At 44.6% G+C, this 13,683-nt stretch overlaps 1 protein-coding gene across 2 annotated transcripts in view; it reads left to right on the top strand.

Moving 5' to 3' along the window:
- The window catches only part of YPEL2 (yippee like 2), a 61,823-nt gene extending 48,450 nt beyond the window's left edge, over positions 1 to 13,373 (top strand). For both annotated transcript variants that reach the window (XM_059047787.2, XM_059047792.2), the window contains exons 3-5: positions 4,930 to 4,973; positions 5,989 to 6,097; positions 10,051 to 13,373. In XM_059047787.2, coding sequence (XP_058903770.1) covers positions 4,930 to 4,973; positions 5,989 to 6,097; positions 10,051 to 10,140 — 243 coding nt within the window. In that variant the 3' untranslated portion in view covers positions 10,141 to 13,373. The remainder of the gene's footprint in view (positions 1 to 4,929; positions 4,974 to 5,988; positions 6,098 to 10,050) is intronic.
- The last annotated feature ends 310 nt before the right edge of the window (positions 13,374 to 13,683 follow it).

Genomic DNA, 13,683 nt, shown 5'->3' with positions numbered 1-13,683 from the left:
CTGTTGCCACCTCCCCCCCACAAGTATTCCTTTTTTTCAATGGTCCTCCTACTTTTAAAAGGCATTGCTGCCTTCCAGACTTTCAAAGGGGCCAGAAATCAGTGGTTTTGGCTACTAAACAGGAAACTCAAAGCCCTTTCCGTTGCTTTGAGCTGGCTGGAAGGGCTGGACCTGGAACTATTACCTTCCGTTAAAGGACAGAAGAAAAGTTTTGAATAATTTAAAAAACAAAAACAAAAAAACCTTTTCTGGAGTCCTGAATACCAGCCTTCATTGATATACAACATGGAAAAGAGCTGCCTTGTTGCCTGGCAGTAATGACAGCAAACAAATGTGTCCGACAGTCTGTTTGGGATCTCCTGGTCTGAACTTCTGTTTGCTTCTTTCTAATTGCTTCCTTCACTTGCTTTCAGTCTCCCCACCTTGGGTACCACCGTCACTCAAGAGCGCCAGACAGTGCCTCGTTGTGCCAGGCTGGGCTGGGGCCCACAGGAGACAGCGACCCAGCCGGGCTATTCTTGTCCCTGTCTATTTGCAAGATGCCTGTTGTCCTCTGTGAATGTTTGTCTCATCATAAATGTTGGCTTGGCAGGGGCCCAGTGTGGAAGCCATGGTGGAAAAAGCTTCCAGGATCCTGAAGCCCCAGAGATTCAGCTGGTCCTGAGTGCCAGGCTGAGGAGACAGGCTCATAGATACTGTCGCTGGGGAGGTACCCCTGTAGGTATTGCCACCGAGACAGCCCTGATTGGGTTCGGCACCCTTTGCAGAGTGTGGACCTCTGCCAGCACTCTCTCTCGAAGAACAGGCCTGGAGGAACCGTGGTGGCCTTGTGAGGCGCCTCTGGGCCTGACTGGCAACTCTCTTCCCTGCCATGTGCCCTCCCCCACCCTACTCTCTAGGAATTCGAATCTGTGTCAGGCCAGAGAAAGTGACTCTCAGGCCCTGCCTGAAACAGATGGGAACCCCCAGAACAGTGACCTCCAAACCTTTAAAATCACATACCCCTGCCAGTAAAGTGTTTGAGCATGTATTCCTAATATGTCTACTTACCTATAAATGGTATACATGGATTGCTATGTAATACCTACATTATAAACAAATATTAGAAAATTTTAATAGTTTCTGTAATTTAAAAGGATGGAAGAAAAAATAAAACAATTGTAAATTTGCTTTTAATCTTATTTTATTGAAGGTATATATGATTGAATATGCTCTCTTTTTAGGAAAAAAAAAAATCTTGGTTTATCACTTTGTGGTTCAGTAATTCAGAGGTGTGTCCCTAGGAGAGTATACTTCTATACTTCATTTTAACAGCTGCCCTTAATGAAAACTTCCTTACAAAGGTAGATTCAAATGGAACATTTGTATCCTTGAGCTTACAAAAATCATGATCCCCATTTTCCAACCCACCCACCAGTTATACAAAGGTTTTTGCTGAACTTTGTAGTTTAGAAAAGTACCTTTTAACGAGACTTCAAACTCCTCTGAAGCTCTTTGTTTGGAATACTTTTAAATAGATCAGGAAATTTTTTACAGTTCCTAATTGTACAAATATAGGAGTACGGTGTTCAGATATAGGAGAGTTTAGAGATGGCTTATCTTAACATTTTTATTGGATTTCACCAACAAGAGTGAATTTTACTGTATGTAAAATTAAAACTAAAAAAATCCAATGAGTTTTGATAAATGCATAGTCTTATGCACCACTGAAATCAAGATAAGAAAATTCCAACTCCTGTGTTACCCCTATGTAGTCACACTTTCCTCTTACCTATAACCTTTGGCAACCCATGATCTTAGCTAAAGCATTTCAGATTCATCCATGTTATGTGTATTAACATAGGTTTTCATTACGTTTGAGTAATTGAAACTGCCAAACTCTTATCCAAATGGCTGTGCCATTTTGCAGTGTCTGAATTCCAGTTGCTATACATTCTTGAGTGCACTTAGTTTTGTCAGTTAAAAAAATTTTTTGGACCATTTTAATGTGTATATAGTGATATCTCAATTATGTTTTTCAATTTGCATTCCCCTAATGACTAGTGATGTTGAGCATCTTTTCATGGGCCTGTTTCCCATCTGTTTATATTTGGTGAAGTCTGTTCAAATCTTTGCCCATTTTAAAATTGGGTTTCTTGTTTTATTATTGAGTTTTGAGAGTTCTTTGTATATTTTAGATACAAGTCCTTTGTTAGACAAGTGATTTGTATATATTTTCTCCCAGTCTATGGCTTATCTTTTCATTCTCTTAAGGGTGTTTTTCAGAGCAAGAGTTTAAAATTTTGATGAAATTTAGCAGTTTTTTCTTTTATAAATTGTGTTCCTGGTGTAGTATCTAAGAAATCTTTTCTAACGCAAGGTCACAAAGATTTTTCTCCTGCATTTTCTTCTGAATATCCTGCCTTTTAATTTTTGTACAGGCATATCAGTTCTGAACTACAAAGATCATATAAAACGAAAGCATTGCTAAATACTGTTGAGTGAAACTTTTTTTTAAAGATAAAATTAAATAGATAAAATTTCTAGTATTTTCCCCCTACCCTGAAGGATTGTCTTGTGTACCTTCTGGGGGGACTGCTGCCCTGAAAAGCTCTCCCTGAATTCCCATTAGCAGATAGCAGGTGATCTGTGAGTCTTTGAGAAGTGAACGTAACGTTTCCTGCCATAAATGGTGAAGCTGTGTTACTTCATGTTGTCGTTTTCCAGTCTGCTCTCTTCTAGAATTTGTTTTCCCATAACCACCTTCTTCTAAGCTCTAGCTTGAAGATCTTGATAAAAGTTTCCTCGAGGGTGGCACTCCCAATTATCCATAATGTAGGACCACAGAATTATATGACAATATAATTTTGGAGCTGGAAGGAGACTTGGAGGTCAACTAGTCCAAATCCCTTATTAAAATCAAACCAAAAATAAATTAGCTCTGGTAGATTCACAGACTGGAATATGACTCAGCAATGAGAAGAGAATGAACTATTGATATATACAGCAACATAGATGAACCTTAAAAGAATTATGCTGTGTGAAAGAAGCCAGGCAAGAAACACTACATGCTGTATGATTTCATTTATTATAAATTATGGAAAATACAAACTACAGTGACAGTAGACAGTGGCTGCCTGAGGATGAGTGGGAAGCGAGTGAGGAGGGAAGAGATGGCTGGATTGAGGGACATGAGGAAACTTTTGGATGTGACAGATAGTCTGTAATATTGGTTGTGGTGATGATTTCACAGGTATATGCAGGTATCAAAACTCATCAAATAGTACACTTTAAATATACACACTTTATTATTGTATGTCAGATATATACCAATAAAGCCATTTAAAGAAAGAAAAAAAGGAAATTAGAGGCAATTGACTCATGCAATAAATATTTTATAAATGATGCCAGATTCACGCTATGTGTTGTGGGTTCAGAAAGAGATTGAAGACCTGGTTCATGCCTTCAGGGAGCTCACAATCTAGTGAGTGAGTTAGACAGAGAGACAATTTAAATCCAGTATGCCAAGAGCTATGAAAAAGGAACAGGCAGGGAACAAGAGGAGTCCAGTACATGGGCACCAGTGGGTACCTCTTCCTGAGGAGGTCAGAGAAAGCCTTACGAAAGAGAGGAAGCTGAGCTGAGGCTTAGGATTGGTCAAGTGGAGGAGCCTCCCCATCTCAGGGAAGATGGTGGTCAGAGTTGGTGAAATGCAAGTTCCAGGAATTGCACATGGTTCAGCCTGACTAGAGCAAAGGACACAGTGGGAAAGTAGCAAGAGAAGAGACCGCAGAGGTTGGCGGGACCAGATCGTGATGCTTTTGCTATCCTGGCGGTGCTTGGATGTCTTGCGCTCCCAAGTAGAACTAACAGGTTGGCCAAATATAGGGTCTGTGTTGCTGGGACATTGTCTCATCCAGACACTTGGCATGGACTTCCAGGTTCCAGGTTTCGAGGCTGTGACACTCCTGTTCATGCTCAGTGCTAGCCTGGAGCTGTTATGTTCCAGGGGATGTTTCAAGACCCAAAGGACCTGTTAACCAAGTCTCCCATAGATTTCTCCAGCCACTGAATAGCAGAGGTCATGGGAGAGTCCCTTATTTGTTGGTTTATTTATTTTAAGAGTGGTCTTCAGAGCAGACCAGGATGTTTAATTCAGGGTACAGTTGTCAGGCCACATTAAAAATGCAGGCAGAAATGCAGTACATGGACGGCTCATGTCAGCCAGACGTTTCAGTGTAACCAGAGGAGGAAAACACGGATAGGGCCTGTGTTAATGGAAGTAGATGCCAAATCGCACGGCAAGCTCTGGCTCCAGTTTCTCCTGTTCCCTGCCCTCCTCCAGCCAGAAGAAAGAAGCTCCTCTTTAAGCTAGAAGTTAAAGTGGGATTCCTGCTTAACGAGCATTCCTGTGATCTAGCGATGAAGTTGCTTACACCTCAAAAGGAGAACTTTCGTGCCGCCATTTAGGAGGATGGTAACTATTCTGGCAGTTAGGATCTCCAAGAAAGCACGACCAGTGAGAAGTGTGGGTTTGGTGGTTTATTCTTACCTTGGGGATTCTTTGCTGTCTTCTGCAGGGTTGAACCAAGAGGGCAAGCAGAGGTGCTTGTGCTGGTTTCCATGCCCCAGCCGACTTGAAAGCTGTGGGCAGTACAGGTGGCTGAAATCAAGTGGGTCCAGGAAAGGCCAGTGTGGATTAATGATATTTTCTTACCTGGGCTGGTGAAAACAGTCCGAGTGTGGGCTGACCCGGGCTCTGTAGCTCTGTTTATTCTGCCTTCTCCTCCTCCCACCATGCCATCTGCTAGCTGGAGGGTTAACTGGCTCACTGCTCCCTTTTAGCCGTGTCAGCCCTGCAAGGTCATGATTGTTGTGCTTTGGGGCTGGTTTCCCAAATGGGTGGGTGAAATGGATCTCTAACTATCGATTTGTCTTCTTGCATTTCAGTCGTTCCAAGGAAGTCAAGGACGAGCATACCTCTTTAACTCAGTGTGAGTGTCTCTGAATGGTACATCCATTATTCGGTGCAAATTTTGAGGGGTGGGGAAAAGCAACGCTCAATGATAATTGAACAACGGAGCCTGTCCTCTCTGACACACACACACACACACACACTCCCATGGAGCATTATTTACCACAAGTGGTAGCCAGTCATCCTTGGGGGCTTTGGGGGGGCATCATCTTTGGCTAAAAATAATATAGTCACTACCCCCAAGTAAGTACAGAGGGCTGTAGTCTCCTAGGGAAGAAACTGAAGTGCTTCTGAGAGCTTCAACACGGGAGGTCTCATAACTAGACCGGAGATGTGTCTCTGGGGGAGAGAAGGGGGGCGAACAGAGGACACCAGGATCTGCTGGAGGCCTAAGGTTGGAGGAGCCTTCATAAAGTGGAGTTAGTGAAGAGCCTCCATCCCCTCCTACAGATGCACAGTCTGCCACAGCCCTCAGCATGATTTACAGCTTTCTCTAGGAAAGCAAGCCGGGTGAACTGTGAAAATGGAAATCTAGCGTGTTCAGTCTAAAATACTAGGTGCTCTGTGAAGGAGTCTATGTATTTGATAGATGGGGCTCACCCATCCTTGGGATCAGGACAGGACTGTGCCGTCATGATTGACACCTCTGGCTGCAATCAGTCCTCGGGAATCTCTGAGGACCTGTGCTCATGGCTGTGGACTTCAATGTGGTTGTCAGTTTGTCCCCTTAAATCACAAGGCTAAAAGCATTTGTTAGAAAAATTCTGAGCCAAGTCTCAACCATAAAGACTTCTTTTAGTAGACTCATTGAATCAGAACTTGCAGATCTGAAATGCATCTCAACGGAGACGTTTCCATGTGGCTACCTCTTCGGAGGTTATTCCTGGTTTGCAGTTAGAGATGATGCTCTTCTCAGTGTTGGCTTCCCTTCAGGCAGCTGTACTCAGTTAATTTTTTGCTGGAAGTCCAGCTTGAACAACTGGTGGTAAGCATGTGCCTGACGCCCCGCTCTCTCTCTCTGTCCCTTGGCACAGAGTTAACGTGGGCTGCGGGCCGGCAGAAGAGCGCGTGTTGCTAACAGGACTGCACGCCGTCGCAGACATTTACTGTGAAAACTGCAAAACCACGCTGGGCTGGAAATATGTAAGTACCAAGGAGTCTGACTGGTGGAGAGAGGGCCATGAAGGAACTAGCTGAGAGCCAGACATTAGAAGAATGTTTTCTTCTACTTGCCTCCCGTGGCCTTGTGGGAATATCTTTGACCAGGATGGGAAACTGAGCTCAAAGAGCAGTTCCTGGCGCACTTCTGTTTGCCATGCTCCTCCCCTTTTCACTGACAGTCCACTCCTCCTACTCCTTTCTTCACCTGCTCCTGATACACGTGCGTGGGCGCGTGCACACACACACGCACCCTCTCAATTTAATTAATAATAATAATAGTAATAATAACAATGGCACATAACATTTCCTGACAATTTACTGCATTCCAGACATACATGATTTTATTTACTCTTCACAGAATCCTCAGCGGGTACGGATTTACCCATTTTAATCCCTAGTTTATGGATGAGGAAGCTGAGGCGTAGGGAGGTTAATAGTATGTCCAGTGTTGTCTAGCCATTACGTGGCCAGACGAGGATAGGAGTCCAGGTGGTGGTCCGACTGCAGAGCCCATGTTCTTTGATGCTCCAGTAAATGTCCCCCAAACATCTCTTAGGTCCCAGACCCTGTGCTAGGCATCATCAAATATTGTGTTAATTATATGTCCACTGTCAGATATAGTCATGGCTGGACTTGCCCAACTGGACATTTATTCCTGCACTGTTTAACTCAGATATTTTTAACATCTCCTTGGTACCTAGGAGAGTGGGCAGTCCCTTGCCAGGGTGAGAGGAAGTATATGTGTTCAGTGAAAGTCAACTTGTATTATTGTTGTTATTATCATTGGCAGATCTTTTCACAGTGCTTTTCTCTGCCCTCTCTCTCATTGTGGGAATATTGAAAAATGAGTCTTCCTGTTTCTGGGAGGGCAGTTTATTCCATGTAAAATGCCTCAAATCCCCTGTCCTGTCAGTTGCAAAGCCTCAGTGTGGGGCTGGCTCCTAGGACCTGCCGTTAGCTAGCTTGGCATGAGGGTGCATCAGTGTAGGTTTGTTGACTGCAGTAAATGCACCACACTCTGCAGGACTTTGATCGTGGGGGAGCTTGTGCATACGTGGGAGCAGGGAGCCTTAGGGGAAATCTCTGTGTCTCCTGCTCCTTTTTGTGATGAACCTAAAACTGCTCTAAAAATATGAGTGTATGTGAAAAAAGATGTTGAGCCAAAGAAGCCAGACATGAAAGTATGATTCCATTTAAATAAAGTTAAAAAACGTGCAGATCTTGGGGAGTTACCTGGTGGCTTAGTGGTTAGGATTCCGGGCTTTCACTGCCATGGCCCGGGTTCAGTCCCTGGCTGGGGAACTGAGATCCCACGAGTTCCGTGGCTTGGCCAAAAAAAAAGAAAAGTGCAGATCTAAAAAACTGCTGCAGGTGGAGTCTGCAGTGCAGCACCATGGCCTTTAGATTCCATCTTTTCACGTCTTCCTTGAAATGTTCAGAATGAGAACGAAAAAACCTGGACACTGTGTTTCATGATGCCAGGAAGGTTTAACCACAGCTTCCTACGGGAGAAACTGGCTTGGCCCTTCTCCCCCTGTATGGCCACTGGCCCCCTCTGAGTGATCTGGGGGCCACAGTTCTGGTTTTGATTATCCAAAAGTGTTCTGCTTCTTCTTTGTTTCCCAACTTCTTGGCTGTCTTATTCCTTGAACATGTGCTGGATTTATAGACAGAAGATAAATCTGACTTGGTTGGTTTTGCTCCTTTCTTCAGGTAAAATGATTCAGTCCTTTGACAAAGCTTTATTGAGAACCTTTGTGCTGGATGCAAAAGTGAATGAGATCTAGTTCTTGCCCTCAGGGTGTTTATAGACATGATACCAAGGGGGAAAACCACAGGTGAAGTTACAGCAGCAGCTGGACAGGACAACAGACGAACATCCATCTCCCCAAACATTCATCGATCACCTCTCACATGCCAGGCCCAGTGCTCCAACCTTTCATTCTATTATTCCTTCCGACCCTTATAATAACCCTGTGAAGTACTTGAAATTATCCCAATTTTGTAAATAGAAAGTTTATAATTTTGTTAATTGTAAAAGGAAGTCAGATGCTTAAATGATGCTTCTGATGCTAGGAAGCAGTAGCCGTGGGGTTTAGGGGGGATGTTTGTTTCAATTCCACATCTAGCGCTGTCTACTGGAATCCAGTTGTGACATTTTGCAAGTGCCCTGTGGCTTGGGGGGTGTTGACTTTTTTCTTTCTTTCTTTTTGTTTAATAGGGACACACTGTCACTTTGCTAGTTTTGTTTTTTCCTCCTCTCTATCCTGAATACACTACTATGGAACAATAGGTCCTATTCCCAAACCGCATTCCTCTGGTTGTGTACACATCGCACACACACACACACAGACACACACACATAGACACACACACAAACGGAGCTGGGGAATAATGAGGTGTCAGGGAAATTACTGCTGAGCCCACAGCTCTCGTATGTGTGTGGTGTGTTTGCACTTTCTCTCGGTGCCCCTCCCCTCTCTGCTGTGTGGAATGATTCCTCTCTCAACAAGAGGCTCAAGTCTGACCTCTTGTTCTGAGACCCGGAGCCCCTGAGCTCTAGAACAGAAGATACAGTCCATACAAATGCTGCCCAGAATCTATCGACAGTAGGATTTATTTAGCTCCTTCCTAATTTAGGGACTCGGGAGGGAGAGCTGATGTCCACTGCTCTGCACATTGAGCTTTGCCATCCGATGACCCTGATACCCAGTGTTTTTCAGATGATACACCAAGATGGTTTTTTGTATCTGTGTCTGCAAATAGAATGTCACCTTGATCCTACACCTAGGCAGGACTTATTTCTGTGGGGCTTATTAGCTGGGAGAGCCGGCAGTGCTGTAAGTTTCAACGGGTAACCTCCCAGCTGGTTTGCATTGGGTTTGCCCTTCTCTGGAGGCCTGGTAGCTGGGTAGGGCTCAAGGACTGCTAGGTCCTTCAGCCTGGAGTTCATACAGCTCCTTTTTCCCTGGAGAAAAGCAATGATGGAAAAACAAACTTAACACATCTGACATGGAAATAGCAAGATAAGAAATAAAAGAGAGACCTGGTTGGCCTCACAATATATTTTGTTTCTGTCCCTGAATGTCTTTTCTCTAAGCCTAACAAGCACAGTTTAAAATAATGACACAGTGGGAATTCCCTGGCAGTCCAGTGTTTAGGACTCCGGGCCTTCACTGCCAAGGGCTCGAGTTTAATCTCTGGTTGGGGAACTAAGATCCCAGAAGCCATACAGACTGGCCAAAAAATAATAATAAAATAAAATAAAATAATGACACAGAAACTTTATGGATACCTCCATAGGGCAGATTTCCAAGTGCCCCTAAGATTTTACACACACACACACACTCACGCACACACACACACACACACACACACATACACACACATATATATATAGATGGATCTATCAGTGAACAAAACATGAAGTTTATCTTGCGGTATAGTGGGAGACAGACAAAACACAAAATAGATATGCAAGTTATACAGCATGTTTGAATGTGGTAAGCGCTGTGGAGAAAAATAAAGCAGGAAAAGAGCGGGGCGGGGAGGGATTGCTGCCTGGGAAGTTGTGATTTTCAGTAAAGACCTTACTGAGATGGTGACGTTTGGCCAGAGACTTGAATGAGCAAAGATCCTGAAGAAACGCTATTGCAAATACTGAGAAAATATTTAGAATGTTGAAATTTAAAAATATTTAAATTCTATTGTAAATATTGAGAAAGTCCTGCTGATGCCTCAGTGCTGTGCAGTTAAGCCAAGGGGACATAGTGTGCTGAGTGGTAGGAATTCTCAGTGAGTCTGGGTGACGCCGGAGCCAGACTTCGGTGGTCCCGATATACCTGTCATCGGCCCCGCCTTGGCTCCTATGCTCCAAAAGTCATCTGCTTGTCTTTGGTCATTCAGTGTCTTTTCTCTTCCTTTGTGTTTCCTAGGAACATGCCTTTGAAAGCAGCCAGAAATATAAAGAAGGCAAATACATCATTGAGCTAGCACACATGATCAAGGATAATGGCTGGGACTGATTGGAGAGCATCCACCCACCCCAGTGTCCACGTGAATCCATCCAACCGAACATCCTACCCAAGCGTGAGAGAGTGACTGAACACTTGGTTCCATCCATTTAGGGGCCTTGCCATCTGGGGCATTCTCCCACCCTGCCACCATCTTTCTGGTGACCAGCCTCTAAATCGCTGTCTCTCTGTCTCTTTGCTTTGTATCTGTTTGTGAGTTGACCCTGGCTTCTCTCTCTGTTCTAGTGTTGGCTGAAAGCAAAACAACAAAAGGAACAGATGCCTGCCCGCATGGCGGCAGCCCACTCGGATAAAGGCCCCAGGGCCCTTGAAGAGCTGCCTGATGGCCTCTTGTCAGGAGAACAGTGGCACGGCGCAGGGGTGTGAGGAAGAGGGGAACCAGGAGGGTCCCGGGTGGGTAGGGGGGACGGGAGGGTAGAGGTAGGAACAAACTTGTGCTGCTCCTGGAGACCTGGGAACTTAGGCTTGAAATAATCGACTTGTCTAAAAGGACAAAGAGAAAAAAAAAAAAATACCTCATGACTGCATTCTCTCTGATCAGAAGCTTCTGTTCCTGACACCAAATGTGCCAGGTTAGCAAATGAGCACAAGAAGTGGCCCTAATTCTAGCTGGCAGGGCCGGGGCCGGCCTGGTTCCCCTGGGCCGAGCTGCGGAGTATCCTGGCAGCAGTGAGTGGCTCGGGAAAAGTCCAGATGGTATCGGTGACTCTGATGCCTCACTGCTCCTCTGGGTAATCGTCTCTGCCTCTTCGGCCACTGTAGGTGACAGGAGAGGGGACTGCCATTTGCAATGGGTGCAAGATCCAAACGTCCCAAAGGCTTTGACCAGCACCCAAGTAAAATCAGTGGTTGAGGATCACAGGGAACAAAGGGGGAGGCAGTTTAGGAGCTCCTGCAGAAATGGCTCTGATACTGGGCCAGAGGAAATAAAAAGTAGAACCAGTTAGCAGTTCTGACTGACCTTTTTTTCTGAACCGCAGGAAGAGAAGAGCATTGTGTCAAGAAAGGGGGGGTGGGGCGGGGCAGCGCGGGGAATAGTTTAGGTTTGAACCATAACAGGTTAAGTGCGTCTTTTCTTCTTTGGTGTGCAGCGGCTTCACTGAGATCAGCAATTCTTTGTACGTCGAGTGTTGGGTGTTTTTCTCCAGTTCTATCATTGTAGATCGTGGAAAACAAAGTCCCAAGGCTTCGAGCTTGGTGATAACCTGGCCGGTAGATTCCGCATGCCCCTCCCTAGCTGTTCTCTTTTACTTGAATGTGTTGTGTGGAGACAAATCTGTCGATGTGATCCAGCAATGGGAAGGTCTCAGATTTGATGTCAAAAGGCAAGTTATAAACTCCAGTATTACACCCCACTCCCCGCCTCCCCGTCCAAAGTTCATTATATTAGGGAAGTGAACAAATCCCTGTAAGGCTCTTGAGAGAGAGGAGTTTGTTACGTTTAATCAACACTGTGAAGTCTGTTCTACAGCAATTTAGCCAGTACACGGTGCATGACCGAAACTCATTTAACTGAGTCAATTTCATTGCTTAGACTGAAAATATTATTAACGCGAAGGTATGTGTAGGTTATGTTAGGTAATTCTCAGCATCTCATTCCCCAAGTAGGCTGATCCCATAGGAAAATTCACCTTAGAAGTCACAAAAGAGTGAGTTCATGGAGATGAGAACCTGTAAAATTCTTAACCAAGATTAAAGCGGCCAACCCAGGACATTTTCAGAATTGAGCCAAATTCCCGGAGGAGGTGAGTCTGTTGTGGAAATGCCTTTTTGAGTCTCTGTGTGCTGATTGTGGAGCGAGGGGCTGAGATGGGTGTGGTCCTGCCCAGCCTCACGTTTAGCCGCAGACAGCTTCTGTAAGACAAAGAGGATTCTTAAAAATCGAATTTTGTTCCGGAAGGCTTCTTGCCCACATCTTTTGGTGCTTTTAGTAGCCTGGGAGATTAAGTTGTTCTCTCCACGTTACTAAAAAGCAGACTGAGGTTCAGAAGAAGTCTTTTCATTTCTGATCCCAGAGAAATAGTTCCTCTGGCTCCCAGGCCCCAGATCTCAATAAAAAAAAAAAAAAAATTTCAACTTTCACATTCCTAAGCTGGCTTGCCAGCATAGAAATCATAGATTCCTCTCCCCATCCCTGCTGAAGGCAGTGGCCCTCGTTTCTGTATTTTGATTAGCCCCTTGACTCAGGAAACGTCCTGGCTATTGATCCTTTCCATAAAAAGAAGATGGTATGGGGGGTTGGGGAGGACATGGGTTGGTGTGTAAAAACGGAGCATGGTGACATAGAAACTGGACATGAGGTGCCCTAGAACTTTCAAGAGGCAGAGGAGACTGATGTGCCACTGTGTCTGTGGGGATGGGGCCTCCGACTCTTACATGGATCAGAGCAGGCTCCAGTTAGACCCTGGTTCTGGTATTTTTTTCAGTTACTATCCATTGAGCATCCAATGGGCGCATGGCACCGTACTTGGTGCCAGAGATCTGAGAAGAATGTTGCGACAGGGGAAGAAAACCCAACTCATTAGGCTTTCCCTTTGTGTCAACCAAAAGTGCTTCTTATAACTTTAGCTTCATTCATGGCTTGTCTATCTACCGTCTATAGTATTGGAGAGACCGCAGCTGAGCGATGGAGATGCATCAACTCAAGGCCTCAGTCAGTTCATTTCTTAACTTCCTCACCAAATTATTGACTCAGAGCATAACCAAAGACCTCATCCATTCACCCCTGGGAGGTTCGGGGAATTGGAGTTCAAGGATAAAGCTAGGGTGGCGTGCAGGGAGTAGGGAAAGGGGAGAAGAAGTGAGAAAGGAAAAGGTATAAAACCTTTTATTTATACTGAGGTTCAGAAGAAGTTTTATATCTCAGCCAGTAGCTGCCTTCATTTTCAACGGAAGTCCAACCGGCAGACTCTAGTTCCATCTCCCCTGTACCTCCCTAGGTCATGTGGCCTCGGCGGTCCTGGATTACACCCAGCCTGCCGGACGGGATATTAGTCTCAGGCTGCTGATGTCCACCGATCGTCAGCTGGGCCTGCCTGAGTGCTCCCCCAATTCCCCTGACAGCAGAGTAAAACTTTACTGGCGGATCAGTGTGTAAAAAAGAGAGGTGTCCCCTTGACAAAAAGATTTTCAAGTGGATATAGGAGAAACAGTTGCTTGTGAAATATACTTTTGTAAATAATATTTAATTTTTTAAATAATATATTTGGTGCTGTTTTCTCAGATCCCCTGAGAGCACTTTTTATTTTCATTTTTAAATGCTGTGGTTTCCTCTGCATTTCTTGAAGTATATCTTAAGGGAAACAGTGATCACCAATATACTCTTAGAAAAAAGAAAAAAGAAAAAAAAAGATCTCCATCACTTTAGTCTGGACGGAGGCAATAAAGCAGTGCCTCTCTGCATTTCTTCCCAATGGAACAGACTCTGCAGTACATTACCAAGTTGAGAATTGAAATATTTTCTTGCACCACCATTGGCTAGAAAAGAAAATAGATAAAATCAAATAAATTTAGTAACAAATTAGAGTGATTCCT

This window comes from Kogia breviceps, chromosome 19, assembly GCF_026419965.1.
Source record: "Kogia breviceps isolate mKogBre1 chromosome 19, mKogBre1 haplotype 1, whole genome shotgun sequence".
NCBI lineage: Eukaryota > Metazoa > Chordata > Mammalia > Artiodactyla > Physeteridae > Kogia > Kogia breviceps.
This window is presented reverse-complemented; position numbering and strand designations above follow the sequence as displayed.